At 45.9% G+C, this 26,731-nt stretch overlaps 2 protein-coding genes across 2 annotated transcripts in view; both read left to right on the forward strand.

The window, feature by feature from the left end:
• GNAL (G protein subunit alpha L) overlaps positions 1–26,731 on the forward strand; it is a 90,208-nt gene that overhangs the window by 53,438 nt on the left and 10,039 nt on the right. The window contains exon 5 of the mRNA XM_082853006.1: positions 4,619–4,716. Coding sequence (XP_082709132.1) covers positions 4,619–4,716 — 98 coding nt within the window. The remainder of the gene's footprint in view (positions 1–4,618; positions 4,717–26,731) is intronic.
• CHMP1B (charged multivesicular body protein 1B) lies at positions 23,086–25,865 on the forward strand. The gene has a single exon (XM_082853453.1). The coding sequence runs from the start codon at positions 23,188–23,190 to the stop codon at positions 23,785–23,787; it is 600 nt and encodes a 199-aa protein (XP_082709579.1). The 5' UTR covers positions 23,086–23,187; the 3' UTR covers positions 23,788–25,865.

Here is a 26,731-nt window from a genome sequence, read left to right on the forward strand (position 1 = left end):
TTGGCTGTCACAGGGGGAGAAAGACGAGTGTGATATATATTGTAAATGTGGGTTTGCTCTCACTGGTCTCCAGCCATGGGGAGCTGCTACAGAAGAGAAGGAGGAAGCTGGCCAGGCCCTGAGGCTGCTTCCAGATCCAGACTGATCACGTCCTAGTCAGGGACTCAGGCAAGTACAAAGGATCCAAGATCATTCCCATTTCGTCATCTGTAAAACGAGAGCTGCATCACCTGCATTTGAGACTCAAGTGAGCCCTCGGCCGAAGACCCTGAGAAGCTTGCCTGGGACCCACGAGGCCCCAGGAAAGGCCAGGGTGACGCCACTTTACGTTTGGTTACTTGCTGTGGTTGTCACCCACGGAGGTCGTGCTTCATGCTGGGAAAGACTCGGGCTTGGGGACCCCTGATTACTGTCGACACTTTATTTGGTTTGTTTAGCCTGGTCTCTGAAAGCTGTTTCTAAATAGAATTTGAAGCATCCTGTATTAACTTAGACCTGAGGATGGACAGAGATTATAAATAACCAGGCGTGACGGATCCCACACAGACCTTCAACTTGACATCCACCAGATATCTGAAAAAAGAAATGACAGAAACCTATTAGATCATTCTACTCCCCGAGGGGTAAAACTGAGTAGGTGTATTTTAAATGAATCAGACCCAAACTTGAGCTTTAGAAAATTCTACTTAAATGGCTACTCTCCTGACTGTTTCTGAGGCCCATTTGATGGTCGTGGTGGCCGTTGTTCACTGCATTACCGTGGAAAGTTCCGGTAATCATTTATTTTTGCTCCAGCGTGTTCCAGAAAGGATTTAATGCCACTCACAAAGTTATAATACAAGTTAATTAAAAAAAAACAAAGTATGGCAGAAGGAAGCTAGGAACAGGTGAGTGAGTGATGTGGTAGCAGAGGTGAAGTTGGTACCCAGAGCATAAAGGCAAGGTCTACACACAAGCTGGGACCAACCCCCAAATGGGATTTCTGAGCTTCTTGGCGGTCAATTCAGTGACATAAATGAAAGCAGCAGAAAAGTCACAGGATCCCAGAGGATTAAAAATTAATAATGAAATTGGTAAAGCATTTTCTTGAGAGATGCAAAAAAGTATTACTGACACTAAAATTAAAGAGGAATACTTTCCATAAGACATCCTAGGAATAACATTTTTCATTCAACCCAGTAAGGGTTTCCACCACCCTCAGGACAGGGCACCACATGTGGGAGCAGCTCCACCTGAGACCTGGGTGCCCTCCAGGCCACTGGACGACATCTCTTTCACCAGATAAGAAATATTATGCTTTTGATGGTTATGTCCAAAACAAAAAGTGAGTCTTAAGTGTCAGTGTAACCAAAAGTTGTTTTATTGTATTACATTAGCAGAGAAATCATGCAATAATTTTTTTTTTTTACATTTCTTATTGGCAGACATTTATTTCTGTTTTAAAGCAGTTACAAAGAATTAAAAAAAATTTTTTTTTTTTTTGTGGTACGCGGGCCTCTCACTGTTGTGGCCTCTCCCGTTGCAGAGCACAGGCTCCGGACGCGCAGGCCCAGCGGCCATGGCTCACAGGCCCAGCCGCTCCGCGGCATGTGGGATCTTCCCGGACCAGGGCACTAACCCGCGTCCCCTGCATCGGCAGGCGGACTCTCAACCACTGCGCCACCAGGGAAGCCCTAAAGATTTTTTTTAAAATTGTTACCTACCTGAGAATTCCAGGCTAGCTTTGAGTACACTTTATACCTACAGGAAGGCGTAAACAGCAGAACGAGAAGGAAAGTGCTGTAATAGGAAATGGAGGAGTTGGGTATTTAATTTTAGTTTAAATTTTGATTTAAACATCAAAATTATGCTATGAAAATTTAAAGCCTTGCTTTTTAAAAGTAGGTTTAATTTGGTATCATTATCATGTTTATTTTCTATAACACAACTCAAACTCCTTTGAATTAGAATGACATAAATGACCATGTATTTCAGTTGCTAAATATATGAAGATCACAAGGTGATTCTCAAATTCAATAATACAGAAAAAATTAAGAAATGTCATTTAGTAATTTTCTTTTTATGCTCTCAGTGTCTCTCAACTCTCAGATGTCGAAAACAAGTGAGACGTCACTGTGAATCACCTTTTCAGTCACACACACACACACACACACACACACACACCCCACTGAAATTATTTTTATTTAGTATTATTCATCTTAGTTGCTAACGGAGGCATACTAAAAGTATTCCTCATATTTATTTCCCAGTTGTTTTAACAAATGTACAAGAATTCTAGCCAGTCTCTGGACAAATGTTTGAGCACAGCTAAAGAAGCTGCAGTGGTTAATGATTTTACAGAATCATTTCTTTACTGGTTTATGTATTTTTATTTGAGATTGTGGTATTGTGGCTATGACTTCTAAAGATTTATCTTTTAGAAATAATGTTGAAATAAAATAATATGGTGTGAGAGAACTGCTATTAAATAATAAAGGTGGGAGGGAGATGCAAGAGGGAAGAGATATGGGGATATATGTATATGTATAACTGATTCACTTTGTTATAAAGCAGAAACTAACACATCATTGTAAAGCAATTATACTCCAAAAAAAAAAAAAAGGTGGAGAAAAGGGCTGAGATACAGATAAAAGAGAACAGCCACTTGAGTGTGGAATCTGCCTGTGGGTAGTGAGTGCCCAGGGGGCGTTCTCTCTCCTTGTGTAAGTTTGACATTTTCCCTGATAAAAAGGTGAAGGGGCCACAGCAGCAGCAGCCCTGAAATTTTCCACGAAGATCTGAGAACTCCTTAAAGAGTAAACGTAGGGAATCCTGGGGACCTGGCCCTGGTCTAAGCCCGCTTCTTGTTTCCCAACAAGGAAGACAAAGCAGCAGATCGAGCCTGTTCTGTCTCCTCCATGTTGTCCACGGCGCCTGCTGTAAGATCCCGGCACTCACGGTTCCCATCTCACTCTGCTGTCGGCATGTCCCCAGGAACCGTGCATTTTGTTTCTTGGGTCAAGCACCCCTCTGTGACTCTGTCTCAAAGGCTTTTGCTCAGACTATTGAAGAAAAAATGATTCTGACACTTGTTAAAGACAGTAAGGAACTTTCTTCCAGGACCACTGCACAGGGGTTTGCAGTAGGGGGAAAGTGGGGCTCAAATCCCAATATCACCACGACAGGGGTATAACTGCCCTCCTGGACCGTCTGGATAATAGCACAATAGAGCATTTCTCTTTAGACCTGGGGTGCGTGTGTGTGTGTGTGTGTGCGTGCGTGTGTGTGTGTGTGTGTGTCTCCTCATTTGACTCTTTGAAGGAAATTTTTCAAGGAAGCCCACAGACTCCTTCAATGGAGTGATGAGAGCGGCCCTGGAAGATTCCAGAAGGAAGCATCAATCCAGGGAGACAGGATAAACGCTGAGGGTCCAGCTCCTCTCCTTGGCGTGGAGACTGTCCCTTCCTGTCACCTGTGGGCAGTTTGGGTTTGTTGTTGATGAGGACAGACAGGCAGACACGATAGATACAGAGACGTGCGGCACAAGCTTAAAAGCTGCTCCCGACACTGGGAGTCAGGCTGGGATGGACTAGAACCTGGTGAAGCTGCACTCGGCCCCCTGCTCCCCCTTCCAGGTCTTGTACCTGATTTGTACTCATAATTTTGTGTTCCTTTTTTTCAAAGAGGGTCCACAAGTTGTCTAAGCATCAGGCCCCTCAATACTTGGATCCACCCTTGTATGGAATCGTGAAGCAACTCAGGTCTTGTTTTTTCCTGCAAAGAATCTGCGCTGATTCTTAGGGAGAGCAGCCTCGACTGCTTCCTGGCGGGGTCACCCCAGGCCCTCTCCTGCAGAGCAGAGATGGAAATCGGTGTTCCTTGGTTTGGGAAGGGATATAAATATTCTAACAAAGAGTTTTGTGAAAATTTATGTAACTTATTTTATACTTAGCTGCTAACGTATAGTCATCTGCTTCCATAGCACTGTTCATTTAATTTGGATAATTTTGGAAATACGGATTCATAGAGCCACCTTTACTGAGGTAGACAGGCTGCTATTTCAGAGGCTGCTGGTGCCGTAAGGGATGGGCCTGTGCACAGTGTGTGAACCAAAAATCCCAGTTCACGCTTAACTCAGAGTTTCTAAAAAGGTCAAAAAGAGTAAATCACTATCCCCAAAGGGTATAATTTTAAAAGTTTCTTTCTTATGTACCTAATGCTTTGGGGCTGAATTTAATCCGTCTGCTCAACCATGTCTATTCATAATCGTGGCTCACCTAGAAAATTTAAAAGAAGCAGCTAAAACAGAACTTGCCGTTGTAACAAGCATGTTTTTTCACAGCTGAAATGGCCATTCTGCTAGTCAGGTCGTTGTGTCCTGAGAACTTTAAATTCTTAGTTGTATTGATAGTTGGTGAATGTCATTAATTTTTGACTTGTCATTTCCACTTTGAGGAACTTTCTGGAACAATAAGAATGTTTGAGCAGTAGATTGAGTGGTGAGATCTGGGCCTTCCACTCCACGAAGAAAACAATTTATGCACTCCCTGCAAATGTCTTTGGCATTTTCTTTTAACTTTTAACTTTCGGAAGAAGGTAACACATGGGTTTTCTTATCTGTAACTTTTTCAAACTTCAGGAATTCTTCGATCACGTGAAGAAGCTCTGGGATGACGAAGGCGTGAAGGCCTGCTTCGAGAGGTCCAACGAGTACCAGCTCATCGACTGCGCCCAATAGTGAGTCTGTCCGCGAGGACCAATCCGTGCTGCCCTCCCAGAATCTCTGAACTTCCTTAAGTACAAGGAGCAAATAATTAACAACTCATTGCAGAAACCAGCTTTTAACATAAGATGAGTTTAGTAGATGCAAAACTGAAAATCCAGCAGGAGGCAGTGTTTCAGGGAAGAACCAGAAGCAGTTATATTCATTTTACCTCCATCTTTGTATTCAGTTCTAGTCATTTTTTGCCTTCTATAGAGTTATAGGCATGTTCATAAATTATAACATGTTCATAAATTCATAACATAAATTCATAACATGTTCATAAATTATAACATACTTATAACATACTTATAACATTACTATATTTTAATTTTGGAACCGGGGCCCCCAAATTAAAATTTAAATAACCCACATCTGCCGTCAGGCCGAAGCTCTTACTTAAAGTAATGAGATCATCCTACACACATTTGAAGTAGGCTAGAACCTCGAGAGTAGATGGTAATTAAAATAATAAGTAAATATATGATGAAAAAAATGTATGAGGAGAAATAAGCAAAGGACTCTGGTGCCAAGGCTGGCTCATTGTTTTTCCCTGAAATTCTCATTTTCCTATTTCCTATCTTTCGCTATTTTAGATTCAGTCTATAACTATTACAGCATAATGGTCCCCAGAAGAAGGTTAATCAATGAGTTTTAGCTGTGTTTGCTCATTTGATAACAAAAACTGTATTTAAAGTTTGTCTTAAATAACCCTTTGGGCAGCAAGAAATAAGCTTTTATACATTTTAAGTCTGTAAACTCTAAAAATCCATACTTGTGGGAAAGGTTCCAGAAGCGTCAAATGGAATTCACAGTATTTGGGACCAAATCTACACTATTTAGAACTACACTGTGAATACTTACTTTAAGGCCAGGGAGGTGCGGCCGCCCCCGGGCCCTCCCCACCCCTCGGAGCTCAGGCTCCATCACCTGTCACGGGCGAGGGGTGCTGAGCGGGGTGGGCAGGGCCCAGGAGGGGACGCAGGCATGTCCCCAGCACTGACAGGAAGCATTGTGGGTGCCCAGCGGTGATGGAGGTGGCCGTGGACAGGCGAGAGGGGTCGAGGGGCCACACCCATCGGCTGGAAGAGTGAGGCTGTCAGGTCACTCTGGTGCTGCGTGGAGGGTGAAACGGAGGCGGCAGAGACCCGTGGGTGCACACAGGCAGGTAGTGGCCGTGGAGGTGAGCGTGGGGCCTCAGGGACAGAGCCAGGCACTGGATCAAACAAGGGAGGTGGAGGAAAGGGGGGGGGTCAATGAGGATGACCACGGGGCCGTTATTGGGACAGGGACCCAGGAGATGTCGTTTATGGAGGACAGGATGCCATCAAGCTCTGGTTTGGGGAAGTCTAGCTGTGATGCCAGAGGGAATTTCTAGCACAGCTGGAGATAACATTAACATTCATATAGGTTTGCGTTTGAGGTTCTGGGGGAATGTGTCTGACCGTGGTTCCCAGTATTTCTTGAGCGAAGTCGCCTCTGGACCAGAGCGCCCTTCAATGTCACATTAGGAGTTTCTCTTTCTTATAAAAAGAGACAACGCATCACCATAGCAATAGAATTAATGGTTTACTTTAAAATAGAATATGCAAAGTAAATTTGACAAAAAGAAGCAACATGAGCTTTGACAACAGGCAGTGAGGATCCAGATGTTTGCTCTGCTGCCGAGAGCAGAGAGTTTGGGCAGGTTACTTCCATGGGGATAAAATTATGGGCTGTATTCCTGTACAGTCGTTGTAGGGTTAAGTAGAGACCCGAAACCCCAGAGTGGCACCTGGCACACGTGAGCCCTCCTGAGCTCTCGCTGCTGTGTCTCCAACGTGGGAACCGAGGTCCAGGGGGTAACCTGAGGCCACTGAGATCAGGGTTCCCACCTGGGGGGTGGCGGGGCGGGGAGCCCCCGCCAAGCTCTGCTATTTCTTTCAGTTCCGTACTTTCAAATTACAGAGAGTGAGACTCTGAGGCACGAGGTCAAGACCCCAGGCTCGTCAAAAATAAAACACCAGGGTTCCTGCGGTCTTCACTCTGGGCTCGGCAGAATCACAGAAAGCCGTCCCCCCCTAAACCTCACTATCTGGGTCAATCATAACGTCCCAGCTTTGCTTTTTTAATCCATTTTAATATGCATGGGAATCAGGTTAGGTCAGCAACCTTTGTCTCTTAATAACAATCTTGTTTTTCCTCGGCACTCAGATGTTGAGGTTGGGGGTGAGACGTTTCAAAAACAAGTAATATTTCAGTAACTCTTGTTAGACCGACACATGGAGACAGATGTTTTTTTGTTGTCAAATAAGATATTGCAGGAACGTAGCTGCTTCCACCTCCCATCACCTTTGCTCATGAAATAAAGGACAGAAAGGACATTTCAACATCCAGCCGGGGATGTCCTGGGACCAGGACGCCCATGCCGGCTTGCCTAGCGCCCCGGAGTTCCAATTCCTTGGGGAATGCGTGTTGTTCCTCCTCAAAGACCTGGTTCCTTAGTGGGAGTTCTTGCATGAAATCAGGGCTATCGGAAATAAGCGAATGGGCAGATCGGGAGCCCGGGGCTCAGCGCGGGGCCGATGGGGCACTGAGCTTTGCCCTGGCAGAGTCCAGGGTTCTGACAGGTCTTTTCCTCTCTCTTCTGAATCCTCTGAGAAAATATCTGCCGACATCTCAGTGTGACTCTAAGTCACTATGTTACCTGCTCAGCAGTCTTGTGTTTTGAGCCCAAGTGCTAATTAAGAAGGGATTCATTCTAAGCCCTGTTGAAGTAATTTCTTCCATGGCAGAAACCACGGGACTATTTGGGGGAAGAGGCACTTCCCAGGGGGGCTGAGCTGCCAGTGAAGAACCCAAGGATGGTCTCGCCACGGTAACTCAAAAGCTTAAACACAGAGGAACCCGGCAGTTTCTCCCCTGGGTATACACCCAAGAGAATTAAAAACATACATCCACATAATAATGTGTACATGAATGTTCACAGCAGCATTATCCACAACAGCCAAAAAGTACAAACAATGCAAATGTCCATGAAAGGATAACTGGATGAACAGACGTGGTCTGGCCACACAATGGGATCTTATTTAGCCATAAAAGAGAACAAAGCACCAACACGTGGTACAACATGGAGGAACCTTGAAAACATGAGGCTCAGTGAGAGAAGCCAGACATAACACATATTGGATGAGTCCAGTTGTATGAAATGCCCAGAACAGGCAAATTCATAGAGACAGAAAGTAGATTAGTGGTTGCCAGGGGCTGGGGGAGGGGGAAATTGCGAGTGACTGTTAAAGGGTACGGGGTTTCTTTTGGGGATAATGAAAATGTTCTGGAACTGAATCATAGTGATGGTTATAAATATACTAAAACCCGCTGAATCGTGTACTTCAAAATGGTGAGGTTTATGTTACGTGAATTATATCTCAATTTAAAAAAGGAAATATTACAGGGGAGGGAAGGGTCCAGGGCAGGACAAGCAGTGGCACCACCAGTCAGTCTTGGTGAGGACTCGTGAGAGCAGAAATCCTGCCTCCTCTCGGTCCTCTTCCCAACAACAGATTCAAGTCTAAGCAAGCATTTTAAGGCCTGCTTCTTTGTGCCCGTCGCCCCCTCTCCAGGCCGCGACACACGGGCGCACGTGGAGCTCCCAAGTTATAGATCACCTTTCATATAAAAATGAGAAAGTCTGCTCAGGTCTGTGCGTGCTACCTGGCATGCAAGGCGCGGACACTTGCTAAGGCTCCTTCAGGAAAGGGGGGATTTGTTCTGAGTCTCTCAGAGCCACTGAAGCCCAAGGCATCACAACCTCTCTGTCCCTGTCTGCTGACCCGTGGGGCCATCCCATAACCCTCAGACCAGGGCCCAGAGGAAACAGGGCAGACGGGTTTGCTCCAACCGGGCAGCCTTGTCCCTGTCACCCCGGCCAGCGGCCACCTCTGCGTCCCCAAGCAGGGCTGCGACAGGCGGGGTGGGCACTGCCCCATCCAACACCAGGACCAGCCTGGCTGGAGGAGCATGGCAACAATCATTATTATGAACTTCAAGGGTTATACATTTGGTAAAAATGAGTGTCTTTGCAACATGAAGCAAGCTGAGAAAATTAGCAGAGATTATATTTCATACAGAGGTCCCCAATTCCCACTGTGAAAATTAAAAACAATCTCTACTACATTAGCCCCCAAAATGCGTTTCCTTTAAGTGCTAATAATAAGTGATTATGTAGCCATGGAAACAGCTATTTTGAGAGAAAGGAAATCAGGGAAGATCTGGTTTTTATTTATTTATTTATTTATTTTTGGCTGCGTTGGGTTCTGGGTTGCTGTATGCAGGCTTTCTCTAGTTGGGGAGAGTGGGGGCTACTCTTTGTTGCAGTGCACAGACTTCTCATTGCGGTGGCTTCTCTTTGTTGTGGAGCACGGGCTCTAGGCACGTGGACTCAGTAGTTGTGGCTCATGGGCTCAGTAGTTGTGGCTCGTGGGCTTAGTTGCTCTGCAGCACGTGATATACCCAGACCAGGACTCGAACCCGTGTCCCCTGCATTAGCAGGTGGGGATTCTTTACCACTGAGCCACCAGGGAAGTCCCTGGAAAGTTGTATCTTTAGAACAGGTTTATAAAATCATACTCTGCTTAATCTAACTTGAAACTCTACAACTTGGAGTGTATGTAGGTTCTCACGCTTTGCACACATGTGTTTACGTGATACTCACCTTTCGTATACATCCATTTACATAATTGGTTTTAGAACACTCTGGAAAGGAGAGAATATCCCCCTCAAAAGAAAAGAGCAGTGAGAAAGGTGTAGTGATTTCCCACGTGTGCCCTTTGCCGCCCGGCAGGAGCCCATGGGGGCCCGTTTGTCCCCTCCACACCAGCCTGGATCTCAGGGCTTGCAAGTCCTTGAATGTGAGCTTTCAGGACAATCTGGAAATTATTCACAAAAATGAAGTTTCAACTTCAAAGTGGATTTTTAGGTCATTGTAAAATAAACTATAATTTTAAATATGCATCTTACTATATAGTGTTAACTCACTAAATATCCAGTCAATTATCTGAGTGCTTCTGAACCCTGGATTTGACCTTCATTTCAGCCAAGTTTATTTTCAGATTCATTTTCTAGATCTGTAGCATTGGAAGTGCTCCTGTTTATGGGCAGTAATGTTTTTAAGTATGAAGAATAAATTACATGCAAATATCTCAGTATAAGTGGGTCAGCCTGGTTCTCCTCTGCCGTCTTCGGAAACTTCACCCCGAGAAGCAGCTTCTGAGAGGGTCCTGAGGGTGGGAACCTGCACTTTCCTCGTGGGTCCTCTTTGCTCCCACTGTGACCACACTCACCACACTCTGACACCAGATGTGTTACACCAGCCGGGTGTCCCACCATTTAACTCAGTTCTGACACTCCCTTCCCAGGAGATCCTCAGGCCCCACAGGGTAAGGGCTCAGGCCGCGAGACACCCCACTAAGGTGCCAGTCACGACGAGGTCCCCAGGGGACCCCCCACGTCTGTCCCACTTGACTGCAGATCGGAGGTGCCCGTGTCCTCCTCCACCTCGGATTCAGTTTTCTGCTAGAACAGCTCACAGAATTCAGGGAAATGCCTACTTAACGTTTACCGGTTTATTAAAGGATATGATAAAGGACACAGGTGAACATCCAGATGAAGAGGTCCCCAGGGCAAGGCCTGGGAGGGTCCTGAGGGTAGGAGCTTCTGTTCTGTGGAGTTGGGGGTCCCCCCTCCCAGCATGTGGGTGTGTCCACAGCAGGGGAGCTCTCCAGGCCCCATGCTGCTGGGTTTGCTGTGGAGGCTTCCCCGTGGGGGCATGACACATCATTAACTCAGTCTGCAGCCCCTCCTCCCTTCCTGGAGGATGCAGGTGGGGCTGAAAATTCCCAGCTTCTAATCACAGTTTGGTCTTTCTGGTGACCAGCCCTCAACCAGGAGCCCACCCAGAGTCACCCCATTAGAACAAAAGCTGCTCCTCTCACTTAGGAAATTTCATGGGTTTCAGGAGCCCTGTGTCAGGAACCAGGAACAAAGACTACCTTTTATTTCCATGATTTCACACCGTATACATGGATCTTTTTAAACCTCTCAGAAAAACTACTCCCCTGAGCGGAGAATCCTGGGGGATTCCCGTTCCTTGTCTCATGGGTCCTCAGACTTCCTGTAAAGGCGGCAGGACTCCACGTCCTCGCCCCTTCCAGCAGGTGGAACAAGTTTCCTGTTCACTATGTATTGTCAGATTCATTCTGAAGGCTGTGGACATAGGGCCATTGAACCAGATAGTGTTAAGTGCGTGCACACACCCACACACACACACACACACGCACACACGTTTTTGCTGCCTTACAGCTATTTTTCCTCATGTTCCTTAGAGCTAGACCCTTTGTCAAACAGTATCCCACGTGGGGTGCCAGCGTGCCGAGGGCTCCGCAGGGCTGAGGTGCCGAGGGCTCCACAGGGCTGAGGTGTCGCCCTTAGAGCCCCCCCAGAGCCTTTGTGGCCACTCAGTTGATGCCAGGAAACCCCAGTCTCCACGGGGCCCAGGTTAAAAATTAGGGCTAGTGTCCAGAATTTGTAGCAGCAGAATGAAATGCATCAAATACCAAACCAAAGTGGTACTTGAGTAGAGTGAAATTTTCAGTGTTCACACTGGTAACACTTAACTTACTATATGACCTGCGTAGTGTGGGTATGGATGGCGGCTGGTCTCCTCTGGGCTCAGCGTCCAGGGTCTCCTGCTGGGGGAGGGGTGTGTGGAAATACTCTGGTTTATGTGGTTGAGTAGCTGCAAACGGTAGCAGAAATGGGTTTTTTCGAGTTGGCCTTATAATCAATCACAGGAAACATTTAAGTTAATTATGCAGGAATGTGGAAAGGAGAAATGCAAGAAATTTCCCACCAACTGGAATTCCTAGCAGCCCCTAACCACTCCTCCCATTCCTTAAGGTAAAGTCAGATAGATGCTTAAATGTTTTAATGTGTCACATTTCCAACTGTGATGACGGGACTCTGACCCTCACATGAGCCCGAGCTTCAGTGGCATCTGAAGAAGCGGGTGCCCTGTCCTCACCTCGAGGTCCTGCAGCTGGACGGGGCTGGTCGTCTAAGCAGTAGATGTCCTTTCTCCCCAAAACTGCACATCTAAAAACATGTGCATAACGTCTTGATAAGAGTTAGCGTTACACAGGTGTATGCATTTGTCAAAACTCAGCAAACGTACACTCACAATTTGGGTTTCTATGGATCAAAATTTACATCAAAAGAGTGAACTGTGAGCAAACATTGATTTTAGCTAATGACCTGGGTGCTGAATCATGTAGGAGGAGGCATTCTGGTGTTTGCTATTTTGTTGAAATTATCAGAAATAAGATGGATAAATGGGGTAGATGTGTGACTTTTTAAAGTACAGTAAAGGACTTCCCTGGTGGCAGGGAAGTGGTTAAGAATCTGCCTACCAATGCAGGGGACACGGGTTCAAGCCCTGGTCCAGGAAGATCCCACATGCCGCAGAGCAACTAAGCCCCTGTGCCACAACTACTGAGCCTGCGCTCTAGAGCCCACGAGCCTAGAGCCCATGCTGCGCAACAAGAGAAGCCACCGCAAAGAGAAGCCCGCACACCTCAACGAAGAGTAGCCCCTGGGCTTCCCTGGTGGCGCAGTGGTTGAGAGTCCACCTGCCAATGCAGGGGACACGGGTTCATGCCCCGGTCTGGGAAGATCCCACATGCCGCGGAGCGGCTGGGCCCGTGAGCCATGGCCGCTGAGCCTGCGCGTCCGGAGCCCGGGCACAGCAACAAAGACCCAACGCAGCCAAAAATAAATAAAATAAATAAATTAAAAATAAAGTACAGTAAAAATGGTAATGGCAGAATCTAGGTGGTGGGTATTCAAGTATTCACTGTAAAATTATTTCAAGTTTGCTGTGTGTTTGAAATTTTTCATAATAAAATGTAGGGGGAAGAAAAATATACATAAGTATAGATGTGATCAGAAGTCTACAGAAAAATAACATAGCAGCACAGAGTAATGCATTGGTAGTACCCCATGAAGTATATAATATGGCACATAAGACATTTGATGTGGAAGGGTTTTACTACCATTCTTTTAAGTGTTTGTTGAATTATGTGAAACACTTGCAAAGAGCCCAGGGAACTCAGGCTGAAAACCACTCATACTACTAACTATTAATAAGATGTGCAGCTGCAGAGTAATGTTAAGAGACGTGTCCTGTAATCCTCAGCTTCCAAGTGTAGCTGCAGAATAGCCCATTGTTATAGAAACTTACCATGCACATCATATGAGTTAACATATCCATCCTCACACAAACGCAAAGAGTTTATTATCTCCATTCTACAGAGGAGGAAACAAAACTGCCCATGACTACATAGAACTACCAGGCTGTTACTTGATTTAGCCAGGATTTCACATTTTAAACCTAAAGATTGTGAGAGACTATTATGGTTTAAAAGTTTAACAAACATTATGTGAGCATGAAATGCATGCCAGGTGCTGCCACAGAATAAATTTTAAAGATGATGAGGGTGGATCCTAGCTTATAAATAAGTGGATTTTCACAAGGACACCCATTTTCTCAGATTCTGAAGTCACTCTTCTTAACTGTTCATTTTTATCACATTCGTGTATCAAACATAGTTTGCAAATGAAAACCAGGATAGTTGGGGTTTTTTTATAGAGGTCCTCATAGTTCAAGAAATTTAAAGGATAATTCACCAAAAAGAGAAAATATTTGTAAACTATGTATCTGATAAGTTATTTGTATCCAGAATATATAAAAAACTCTTACAACTCAATAACAGAAAGATAAATAGGGCTTCCCTGGTGGCACAGCGGTTAAGAATCCACCTGCCAATGTAAGGGACACGGGTTCAAGCCCTGGTCCTGAAAGATCCCACATGACGCGGAGCAACTAAGCCCATGCGCCACAACTACTGAGCCTGTGCTCTAGTGCCCACAAGCCACAACTACTGAGCCCACATGCCACAACTACTGAAGCCCGTGCTCCTAGAGCCCATACTCTGCAACAAGAGAAGCCACCTTAATGAGAAGCCCGCACACCACAATGACGAGTAGCCCCTGCTCACCACAACTAGAGAAAGCCCACGCGCAGCAACGAAGACCCAATGCAGCCAAAAATAAATAAATAAAATAAATTTATTTTAAAATAAAGATAAATAACCCAATATTAAAATGAGCAAAGGATCAGAAGAAACATTTCCCCAATAAGATATATAAGTGGCCGGTAAGCTGTGAAAATGTGGTCAACATCATTGGCTCTCAGGGAAATGCAAATTGAAACCATAATGAGACACCACTGTACACTCACTAGGATGGCTAGAATCAAAGAGTCAGATGAAAACTAATGTGGTGAGGATGTGGGGAAATTGGAACCTTCATATTTTTGCTGGTAGAGATGTAAAATAGTGCAGCCGCTTTGGAAAACAGTCTGGCAGTTCCACAAAAAGTTAAACACAGAGTTACCGTATGACCCAGCAATTCCTAGGTATACATCCAAGAGAATTGAAAACATACATCTATACCAAAACTTTAAGACAGGGACTTCCCTGGTGGTCCAGTGGTTAAGACTCTGTGCTCCCAATGCAGGGGCCACGGGTTTGATCCCTGTTGGAGGAACTAAGATCCCGCATGTCACGCAGCACAGCCAAAAAAAAGAAACAATCCTAATCAATTGATGAATGGATAAAGAAATTGTGGTCTGTCTATGCAATGGAATATTATTTAGCTGCAAAAAGGAATGAAGCACTGACACACACAGAACAACATGGATGAGCCCTGAAGATGTGATAAGTCAAACACAAAGGCCACATACTGTGTGATTCCATTTGTATGAAATACCTAGAATAAGTATTTCTGTAGAGACAGGAAGTAGGTTAGGGCTGCATAGGGCTGAGGGGAGTTGAGGGGGCGGATGAGGAGAGGACCTGCTTGATGGGTACCGGGTGCCCTTTTGGAGCAATGCAAATTCTAAAAGTGATCGTGGAGCTGGTTGCACAAGTCTAGAAGTACGAAGAAAACCACTGAATTGTGTGCTTTAAATGCACTTTGAGACCCCCTGTTGCAACTGGCTTGTTAGATTAATTTGGACACCACAGTAAAATTAATATGGAGACTGCTGATCATTTGAATCTGCCTAATTTCAGGGCGATTCTGTTTAATACCAAGGAAAAAGCAAAAAGAGAGACTCCGTTCAAAAGCGGTGAACGATTGCTCCACAGAAGTGAATGCTCCTGACCCTATAAAAGGATCTCTGTCTCACCTGTGTGCTTGAACTGGCAGTACAGGTATGCTGCTGAAAGAAAAGGGAAGAGGAGAAATGGAAAAACAAAACTACTGATTCAAAATATGATTCCCATACTGAAAAGATGTCTTGATATCTCTAAAAAATATCTTTATGGAAACTGGCAGGTAATTTTATAAGAAGTTATTTCCATAGGATTTTGAGCTGTTCTCCTCCACACAGTGCCCAACACAGTAACATCTCATTAAATATTTGTTGAATGAATAAGTAAATCTAATCAGGTATTTTAAACTCTCCGTTATGAATGGGTCAGTGGGCCACTGCTGGCTGTTCCCCACCATGCCTGGAACAAAGCCCAGCACATAGTAGGTGTTCAGAAAGCAACTGTTACATGAATGGACTTTTACATTTTAACTGTTCATTCTCGTTTGTACAGAATTCATCTTTCTCTAAAACTCAGATAAAGGCACAATATCTGTTCATAGCGTTATTCAGAGTAGCCAGAAAGTGGAAATAACGCAAATGTCCATCGTACGATGAAAGGAGAAACAAATGTGGTCTAATCAGACAATGACTGTTGTTCAGCCTTGACAGGACGAAAGGCTGGTTCCTGTTTTCACATGGCCTCCTTTCGAGCAGAAGCATTCACTTCTGCTCAGAGAAAATGGGCTGCTCTAGTAAATAGTACATTACATAAGGACTTCCCTCCTTCCAGTAAACAGTGAGCATGTGTTCACACTGTCAAGAAATGTAATTACAGCCTTTCAAGTATGATTCAGGGAGTGGAGAAGCTGCCCTTTGGTAATTTCACGTCAAAGAAAGCTTTCAAAAAAGGAAGAAAGTAAAACCGTCCTTCTTCCTTACACCAAATTCCATTGATCACATAATAATTAGACTCCATGATACCAACAGAAAGCTACCTTTCAAATACAAGCTTCATTCTGTTCTTATATTAACTTACTAAGCACAGATGGAATTCCCATGTGCTCGCTAACCGTTTTATCCACGTGATCACAGTTAAGTGCTTGGTACTCAGTGTTTCCCATCCTGTTCTCCATCGATGTGAACCTCGAGGGCCGGGCATTGTTTCTGAGGAGAAGGAATGAAGGATTCCTCATACCAGCTACGGGGGCTCAGAAGGAAGTCACTTTGCCGTGACTCTCTGCTAAGATGTATGCAGTAACTAAATATATCCTCTTCTTTTTTATATATAAATTTATTTATTTATTTTATTTTTGTCTGCGTTGGGTCATCGTTGTTGCGCGCAGGCTTTCTCTAGTTGCAGCGAGCAGGGGCTACTCTTCGTTGTGGTGTGCGGGCTTCTCATTGCGGTGGCTTTTCCTTACTGCGGAGCACGGGCTCTAGGCATGTGGGCTTCAGTAGCTGTGGCACACAGGCTCAGTAGTTGTAGCTCGTGCATGGGCTTAGTTGCTCCACGGCATGTGGGATCTTCCCGGACCAGGGATCGAACCCATGCCCCTGCATTGGCAGGCTGATTCTTAACCACTGCACCACCAGGGAAGTCCCAATATATGCTCTTCTAAAACTGACAAGACTTACATCATTTTTCCAAGAAAGGATACATTTTATTATCCTCAATTGACCATGTTTAACGACATCTCAGATCCCTTCTAAAATAAGAAATTTGGCGTGAAGTGAGCACAGATTGGAGCGCCCGTTTCTCACTGTGGTTCTTCCTCTAATACATGGTGTGCTGGTGTGACCCAGGGGTGTATCTGGTCTCTGACGACAGGGTGGCCCTGGGCCTCCAGAAGGCTGTCTGCATCGGGAAGCCCTCAGTTAACCCCCTGCTTCTCAGGCTGGCCTGCCTTCGGTCAGCTGCCTCTCCAGGACCTGGAAGGTGGTGGGACCTGGGTCCCGGGGCTGTGACAGACACACGACACGGAGGACACCACCTGTGCTATTTCCTTGCTTTATTTCATGTGAAAGACATTGAAGAATTTGCAGCATTTCCCCCATTTGTGTAAGCTGAAATTCAGGGAGCTCTGAACTCTCTTTTAACCCCTAAACTGCTCTGAAAATACATTTTCTCTCTCCCGCAGTATGCTAGAGTTTACTGTTAAGTATTGTTTTCCAGATGTTAACCCTGGCTGGGATTTATTATATTTAGGACACAGTTAAACATGCCTCAAGGCAGCCTAGTGGTTCCTGGAATAGAAATATCTGCTAGAACCTAGCCTCACTGGGCAGATTTATCAGGGAAGCTCCGCCAGCACCTCTGTGCCCCAATTGTGGCGACCGTTCCAAAAAAAGAAATGCGGGGGAAATGCACCCCTCTGCTTTGTGGAACAGTATAAATGCATCACGTGTGTGGATTACTTACCTGTCCCCACCTCCCACCCCCGCCGTACATCCCGAGCCTCGAGCCAGGCAGTACTTGTGGAAACAGGTGTGAGCTGGAAGAGTCTGGCCCAAGTCCACCAAATAGTAGAATAAGAAAGCATAGCCAGTATATTTGAGTTCAGATACCTTGTATCTGATGACTCAGTTCAAAACCATTTTAAAGCTGACACTGCTTTTAAAAATACCTACCTTTGGCCTCCTTCAGACCACAGGTGTTCACTGCCTCAGAGAAACTGAAGGCTATCATAGTCATTATAGCAATGTAGAAGTGTTAACAAGTATCTGGCTTTTTTAACAGGATTTTTCACGTTTTAAATAGAAGGTTTAAGTTATCTCTAGTAGGATTCTTTGAGTTACGTTATAGTGGAGTTCTCATCCTGTTTTGCTTCCTAACTAAAGATATCAGCTTAAACTAACAAAAGCTTTATATTTTGACTCAAAAGCTTGATTGCAGCTCCTCCTTGAACAAAAGAAATTGCGAGCTTGGGCACTAATGGCCTGGGACTCCTTCTTTTATGTGGACAGTGTGGGTTAAACTAGACCTGAAGGGACTTTAAGTGGTTCTCAGAGTACATGGCTGTCAGCACTGTCCTCTGTTCTGTGGCCATGGGTATTTTAAATCACATGACCCACTTAAGCTTAATTTAACTGTGACAGGATGCTACTTAAAAGCTGTGTCTCGGGGTGGGTCAGATACAGCACCGATTAAGGATGTGGGTGTATCAGCTGCACACACCGGTACCGGGAGCGGCAATGAGGGGCCCAGGGTTGGGTCCTGACACTCAACCCCACCAAACCCTGAGGACGCTCTGCTTCTAATGTTTCCATTATTCCCAGAAGGAGCTGCCGGAGCAGGCCTAGACAGGGCTGTGATGTGTAGCAGATTTACTGCCCAGGGTGCACAGTAGCTGTTTTTAATGTACGGCTTGTACGCTGAATGTTCAAGTTTAAGGGAAAAAAAACTTGTGTGAGAACCGTCAGCCTCCAGGTTCCTGGAGAGCGGTCCCCTCTGCAGCCCGCTGGACCGGCGAGCAGTCCTGTCCACCTGCCCCGGACCTGTGGTCCTGAAATCCCTTCTGACCCAGAGCAGTGGCCGCAAGATGACCTACTTCCCATCAGGCAGCCAGGCAGCTGTTAGGTACTGCAACATGTTTCTATGCAGGGAATAAGCTTTTCTTAAAAATAAAGAAAAAGTAGCAGAATAAAGATTCCCAGTGACGAATGGAAAGAGTGATGGGAAGAGGCGTGCAGGCACATGTCGCAGGCAGTGAAATATTTCAGGTCTTTGTTTTCCGACCACAGTTCCTTACTCTCTGCTTATGTTCATCTGTCCCTTTGAGGAAGGAGGAGGAGATTTTCTCACCAAAGGAGGAGATTTTCTTCCTACAAACTTTTGTATGTGGAGGAGTAACATAAAGATAGACACAGTCCGCCTTCTCCCTTTTGCTGAATCTTCTCTGTGCGTTCCACACGAGATCTGGCAACATCCATCACAACTGCCGGGAGAAAAGCAATTTAAACAGCACATTTTTTTCTCTAAGTAAATCTTAAAACGAATCTCTACAGACTGTTTTAGGGATTTTTTTAATGGAATTATGCCATGTATACCATTTTGGTCTGTTCCTTTTGCTCCAGTTAAGTTTTTAGGATGTATTCATGCTTTGAGTACGGGTATAGCTATTTATTTTCATCGCTATGCAGTATTCGATTGTAAAAATCTGCCACAATTCATATCTCTGTTCTGTTCACAGTTACGTTGTTTCCAGGTTTAGGTCATGACGTCTTGTTTTGTACCCGGGGCACACATGCAAGTGTTTCTCTGGGGTGGGTCATTGCAAGCAGAACTGGTGCTCATGGGGGTGCACTTTTTAACTTTATTAGATAAAAAAAAGAGAGGTTTTGTCTACTGACACTCCCACCAGTAGTGTATGAGAGTCTTCACTGTTTCACATTTTGGCCAAAGCACACTATTTTGAGACTTTGCCTGAATTATTTGAATTCAGGGATTTTTTTTTTTAATTTAATAGTTTTGAGCAGCCTCCCCCGGTTCCAGGACCTGATGAAGACATGACTGTTAGATCCTAGGTCCTCCTTTTCCAGTTTTACAATTGAGGAAACTGAGGCCCGTAGAAGTGAGCTGGTCTACGCCCGATCACACGAGGAATCACCCAGCTTTACCAGAAGGGACCAGCGCCCGGTGCCCTGACTCCCAGTCAAGGTCACACCCAGGCCTCCCCCTCTTGCTTTCACATTGCTTCTTTTGTTGGGAAAGTCCAAAATCGTCCTAAAATAAGACCAAACTGAAGAGAATCTGGAGTTATGTTTTAACAAAACTCAAGGGGGGAAATTAATATTTAGAGTCTTAAAAAAAAGGAATTACTGCTATTGCTGTTTTCTGAATCAAATTGTTCTTTATTGCAAAGAGGATCGGGAAGGGGTGGGGAGGCTCCTTCTGTGAACGGCTGGGTGCAGTAGGGATTGCTTTCCTCTGCACCAAGGGAAATCCCGGAAGTCTTTAGAGCCTAGAGTGTTGAGGTTTCATTTTCAGCCTGTCGTCAGATCAGTAAGGTGTTCAGCATAGAGCAGGAGAATCCCTATGTCCGTGTGATTAGACCATCAGGACAGGGGGACTCGGGCTGTGCTGCCACCGTGAGGACCGCTGACCGGGCATTTCCCAGCTGCACCTGTGCGGAGCATCGTGGCAGTCCACTCAGGGGCGACTTTTCTGTTTCCTTCTAATGCTTTCTTGTTTTCATTTTTCAACCTGGACATCATGTTAATATAATTTGAAGGACAATGGCTTTGCGATTTCCCAAGGTTTGAGGAGTCTCGGAGTCTCACATTATGGCTGTGTTCCTAAATGAATAGAGAGGAAAATTATATATATAATAGGTGCAGTGGTGTATGTCATGCACTCCTGGAAATGGTCACCAAGGGGGTATGTGCCCAGTGCCGGGTCCTTCGCCTGCAGTCATATGTTCAGCAGAAACACACTGAGCTTCCATGTGTCCCCGAGGGTGACTGGTACCTGGTGCCAAGCAGTGAACTTTCAAAAGTGGGTGGTTCCAGATGATTCCTAAGAATCTGACCTGAACAGCTGGGTGCATGGAATGCCCTTTAGCAGAAGGAGCAGGTTTGGGGGGAAGGACCGAGCAGTCAGTGGGAGGACTTGCCAACGGCCTTGCACCCCCAGCTCTCCAGGGTCAGCAGGTCGTTGGGACATTGGGCTCAGAAGGAAGCTGGCTCTCGGAAAGTGACCATGAGAGCTTCAGCCTGGGTCATACTGAGCACGGTGGGGTGGCTGAGGTGTCAGAGAAGAAAGCAGAGGGCCAGGCCTGGGAAGCAGGGCCCACAGCAAGGTCAGCCTCCCCTCGGCGTCCAGTCTGCCCGGGCCTCTGGAGTCCTCAGCTGGAGTCTGGAGTCCAGGCTGTCCAGCAGCCAGAGGAGACCCGCCTCGGTCAGCAAGCGTAGCCTCAGGGGCTGTCAACTTCTCTGAGCAGCCTTCCTTAGCTCCTGTTAACCTCGCAGTCAATCCAGTCCTCAGCTGTCTCAAAACAACTCCTGCTGCATCAACCTCTTCCTTTAAGTAGAAATGATAACTCCACTGGATCCCATGTTAACTTACTGCATCCCCCATTGTTTCTTACTTGTCCCACCGCAGCCCTGGAATCCCATTCCTCACGCTTAGCAGCTGTGGACCCAGCCAGTGGCTTAGCGTGCTGTGCTCCAGTTCCCTGGCCCGTAGGATGGAGGTGTTAACAGCGTCTACCTCCTAGGGTTTGTGAGGATGACATGGGTCAATTCATGCAAAGTGGCCAGAACAACCCAGCACATCAGGACTTAATATGTTAGTTGTCATTATCCTCATAATCTGTCAAGGTTTCTCATGCTTATATTCCAAACCCTGTCATGTAATGGAACAGGCCATGGGTAATGGTCAAGGAACTGGCTTGCTGACTGCAAGGGACCCAAAAGAAAGGGCGGGGGGCGGGGGGACAGTGGGTGAGCAGTGAAGGGGGTGGGGCCCTCTAAGCCCCACTTTAAACAGATTTCTTCCCTTTATTGGTCTTTTATATTCTGTTTCTAGGAATGTCTCATGTGAAGAAAGAGTTCTGCTTTAGGGAAAAAAAGTAATCTTGGCTAAGCTGCTGACGAGGGTAACGTCCTAGACCCTCTCGGCCACAGTTCAACTCAGCAAAACCTTACTGGGTTCAGTGCCTGCTGTTTGCAGAGCGTGTGCTGGGTTCCACGGGGGAAAAAGGAATAAGACTGTTCTCTGCCTCCACGCAGTTCGTAATATAATAGGTACCCGGACCCCATGCCAGGCAGTCTGACATGTGTGCTGTGCGGGGTAAGGGGACAGCACAGAGCGGGGGTCCTGGAGAAGCAGCTTTGAGCAGGGGCAGGATCACAACAGGCAGAGATGCGACGGCTAGAAGCCCAGGCAGTGGGGACAGTGTCCGGAGGACCATCCCTCCTCATCCACACTGACCAAGTGACACAAATGGTGTTCAGCCTCCAAGCTCAGTCTGGCTTGACTGGGTGAGGAGGGAAAGAAAAGGGAGGGTGGGGACCGTGTTCGCCGCGTGCCTTTCTGCTCAGGTTTTGGAGCAAGAGAGTGATATAACCAGAGCTGCGTTTTAGGAAAATGCATGTGCAACAGCACCACTGGCAAACTATCACACGAGGCCCAAAGGGATGGTGAGACTTCGGATTAAAACTTTCTCAAACAGAATTACACTCAGAGTTCATTTTCAGCCTAGCTCCTTAGGGCAGGTTGGGCCCTGCTATGTTGTTATTGCTGTACGGGAGGAATCTTCCTAAAAGAAAAAAGCCACAGCACAGTGTGCTGCCATCTGAAAGCCTGCACTTCTAAAGGGTATAATACATAGTGACAGTTTTGATCTACGCCAGTGGGTGTGGGTCCCAGTACTTCACCATCCTCTGCCTGCATAATTTAAAATGACAGTTTCGTGTCAAAATGAAATGTGAGTGAAGTTCCTTGGATATTTATAAAATATCAAACAGAATCATGTCAGCAAAAGATGGGTCTTTTATTACTAAACCACACAAGGATTTTTTTATGTTTGGAGTTGCTGGCAACTCATCTACAAGCTGACCTTCAGCCACAGCATAGACGAGGTGGTCCGCGGACCAGAAGGTATTTTCACGCGCTGCAGCAAAAGGATGTCACAGGCTGCAACCAGATTGTCCTCAAAGACCGAGGCGCAGGTCAGTGATACAACTTTTTCTGTTTCGTACTTTTAATTATTAACGGTCCACGTTCCCCTGAGAAAGTGGAATTTGCCAGAGCAGATGGAGAAGGCTGTGGTCTGCTAACCTCAGGACAGCTTCCTGGTTTCCAGCCTCTGGCTGGACACCTCAGGCCACCAAGTTTGGACAGTTTTTACGTGCAGCTCCAGACAATCCTGTCCGTGCCTACGAAAGTGTGTGGACACGCATTTCCGTTAATTTACTAATGCTTCAGTTCTTTAACAACTGGTGCGGGGGGCGGGGGGGACTCGGTGCAGAGGGCGAGCGCGGGGGTCAGGGGCGCCGCGGTAAGCGCTGCAACATCTGGCCGTCTGGGCCCAGATGCGCCTCGTCCAGGTCCGGGAGCCCCGCCCCCTACGCCGTGCGCCCCGCCTGCCCCGCTCCCGGCGCCGAGCGATGACGTCACGGTCTGCGCCGCGTGCTGCAGAAACGGGAAGTGGGACCAAAACAAAGGAGCGGCGGCCGGGAGCGGTCTTTCTTTTCCTACCTCCTCCGGCTTCCACCTCGGCCCCGGCCGCCGACCCCCGGGAGCCGTCCGATCATGTCCAACATGGAGAAACACCTGTTCAACCTAAAGTTTGCGGCCAAAGAACTGGGCAGGAGTGCCAAAAAATGCGACAAGGAGGAAAAGGCCGAAAAGGCCAAGATTAAAAAGGCCATTCAGAAGGGCAACATGGAAGTTGCGAGGATTCACGCCGAGAACGCGATTCGCCAGAAGAACCAGGCGGTGAATTTCCTGAGGATGAGCGCGCGGGTGGACGCGGTGGCCGCCAGGGTCCAGACGGCCGTGACGATGGGCAAGGTGACCAAGTCGATGGCCGGTGTGGTTAAGTCGATGGACGCGACGTTGAAGACCATGAATCTCGAGAAGATCTCCGCCCTGATGGACAAGTTCGAGCACCAGTTCGAGACGCTGGACGTGCAGACGCAGCAGATGGAGGACACGATGAGCAGCACGACGACGCTGACCACTCCCCAGGGCCAGGTGGATATGCTGCTGCAGGAAATGGCAGACGAGGCCGGCCTCGACCTCAACATGGAGCTGCCGCAGGGCCAGACCGGCTCCGTGGGCACGAGCGTGGCCTCGGCCGAGCAGGACGAACTGTCCCAGAGGCTGGCCCGCCTGCGGGACCAAGTGTGACCGCGGAACCCGCTCTCAGGCGTCCCGGCCGCAGCCACCTTCGAAGACGGATACTCTACGCCAGAAACTCGGAACCGGCCGGAATGCTGAACTGCTCTTACTCAAGATGCTTCTACCTTTGGGTTTTACAGTGCTCTCCAGATACACGAAGACGTCCCAGGCCTTCTCCACTCTTAAATGGATTTGAAAGTTCTGTATAGCTTGTTATCATGTGTATTTTTATAGCTGCCTTTTAACAGATCTGGTTAATTTGGCGTATATGAATCTTCCTTAAAAATTTGGTCAAAACTCTAGTTCCCATGTATTCAGTATTCTGCCCGAATTACCAGAATTGAAGGTTTTCTTTTTAATTTTGTGTAATCGATAATATCTAGAGTTGACGGGAGGTGATTACGTAGGTTGATTACAGCGCTATCAGTACCTCATTAAGAGATTTATTTCATGGGCAGTGCTATTCTGTGTATCCTTTGTTTATTGTAATCAGATCCAGACTAAAGGTGACTATTCATCTGTTCTCATAACTTACACTAAAATTACTTTACGATTTTCCTGCATAATGTTCAGTTACTGTTTACGTCCTATAAATTTTTCTTATGGTAGTTGTCTTTTTATAACTGGAAATGCCACATAACTTCCATTTATCATAAGAGAAAAGTGTTCATTTATGGTTTTAAGATTTACAAGGTTTAACGTTAGTATGACAGTTTTTTCCAAGTGAACTTCTCTCTCATGTTTCTAGTTATTTTCCTATTTAATTAGACTTCTTTTAAAGTATGGCAATTAGCATGACAGTCACATTACTCTGACGTTGCCAAAGAACCGTTGATCAGTTTGAGAAAGCCCTGGGACTGTGTGTGTGTAGGTTTTGTTTTGATTTTAATCAAAAATAGAAATAAAATTAGAACTGCATTTTAGGTTCTAATTATTTGCATTTATTATCTTGTCTTAAAAGCAACAGCTCTTTTAAAACCTCGAAAATACAAGTTGGAGTGTTTGGCTTAGCCATGCAAATTCCTTACACATACATGCAGCCACGTGGAAGTCTGGGAAGAACAGATGCAGGGTCAGACAGTAGGCTCGACCCTCTCAGGCCAGAGCCCAGATGTGCTGCCTTCCATCTTTCTGGAATGGTGGTGTGTAAAGTAAAAGTGAAAAAGCAGAGCCTGTAGCTACCACTTTCTCAGAGCCGCAAAACATGGAGAACAGCAACTTGCTTTTGCCTTGGCGAGCATATTAATCTAAGTTAAACACTTAAGGATATTTTAAATTCCCTCTTCCCTTCACTGGAGAGAATTCTAGTATTTCAGAAAATAATTAAACGGACTCTTCCAAGCCCTTTGAAAGATTGAGAACCAAGTATTCACTGTTACAACATGTCCTACTGTATGAATGTGTGTGTATTAAGGGGGAAAAAAAAATGAAGAGTTGTGTGCAGATGAGGACTGGCCCTCGTATATAAGTGTCATTATGTCTGACGGGATGTTGTTCCAAAGTCTTCTGTAAGGGACATCTGTCAGTCGTCTGCCCCAAATCCTTTTTCTAGAACTTGTCCCTTTTGGTGTCACCTCTCATCCACAAGGTTGCCCAGAGGCAGCTGTTGGTGAGCACAGCATGAGTCCTAACCCCTCTTCAGACTGAAAACATCATTACAACTTAAATAATAGCTTGGTGTTGATCCTTTGGTAAATTGAGGACCCTTTTATAGTGCAGATAATTCCCAACAAAACTAATATATTTTGTGAGATTAAACAATGCTTATATATGCTTGAACTTTCTTAAAATATGTTCATTTCAAACTATATGAATGTACATTTTTATGAAACATAAATATTTTCAAAAGCATACCAGGCCCATGAATTATTTCCTCAGTTTTGCAGTTGATGAAATGCTGGAATATGAACCACAGAAGTTTGTCAAATAAATCATTTTAAACTGCATGTTATTGCATACTTACTGTACATCCTGTTTACAAAGCTATTTAAGGAAAAAGAATTCAGAGGTTGATTTGGTTCAGAAAGCATAGTATTTTTCCAGACTCACCTTTAGCACCTGAATTTCTGTTTGCATGCATATTTCTTGAAGCCCAAGTTGTTATTTCTTTACTGTAATAGTTTCTTCGTGGCAACAAGGTTCTTCCTCATACTGAAACTTGCCTAGGCTCAAGAGAATTTCCAAAAGGATCCAGCTCAAACATACCAAGGAAATGGTTCATCTTCCATGCAACTACTAGTATAATTTTTGCTCTTATTTCTCCTTTGTATTTTTCTGCCTTCAAATTCACAGTTTCCAAATGGATTTAGAATAAACTTTTAAGTTTACTTTAGGAACTATTTAGTTTATTTCAGTTCAGATGATAACTGCACTATTGGAGACCTTTCTTAACTACAGATGCTTCTTCCTGAAGGACACTTAATGTGTCTGTGCCTTTCAGATGAGGGTGCCGTGTGCCCACCCTGCTGTCTTCGATTTGGAAAGGTGCCGCCTAAAGTAAGCACCCATCTGACAACCTTATTCACTGAACGTGATCTCAGGGTCAGCCGGACAACCTCACCTCATTGAGCAGAAGTGAGGCACCTCATGTTCTAGATTCCTCCTCTGCAACAGGCATGACACCCTCTTGGAAGCGTTTCCATAGCCAAAATCCAAAGCTCAGGACCTCGGGTGCTGTTGGCAAAAAGCTGTGAGCCTGTGGTCGTTGAACAAACTGATGAGCAGGCCCCCATCTCTTTTTTTCTTTTAATCAACTGGTTGGAATGAGACAGCGCCTGCCTGGTGTACCGGGGTTTGTTTTCCTACAACCAGATAGTAGGTTCCATGTGGGGCAGGACCAGTGCATCTCAGTCATGGTTCCTGGGCATCAGGTGGTATACCCAGCTCAGTAGGTGTGAATGCAGATCTCCCTTGGGTGCTGTCACTCGTGACCACGCCCAGAGCTCCCCGGTGA

The sequence above is a fragment of the Leucopleurus acutus genome (assembly GCF_964270905.1).
Source record: "Leucopleurus acutus genome assembly, chromosome: 13".
Taxonomy (NCBI): Eukaryota; Metazoa; Chordata; class Mammalia; order Artiodactyla; family Delphinidae; genus Leucopleurus; species Leucopleurus acutus.

What these genes read in the sequence shown, in the direction of transcription:
- CHMP1B (XM_082853453.1), top strand. Translation starts at nt 23,188, where the DNA reads ATGTCCAACATGGAGAAACACCTGTTCAACCTAAAGTTTGCGGCCAAA.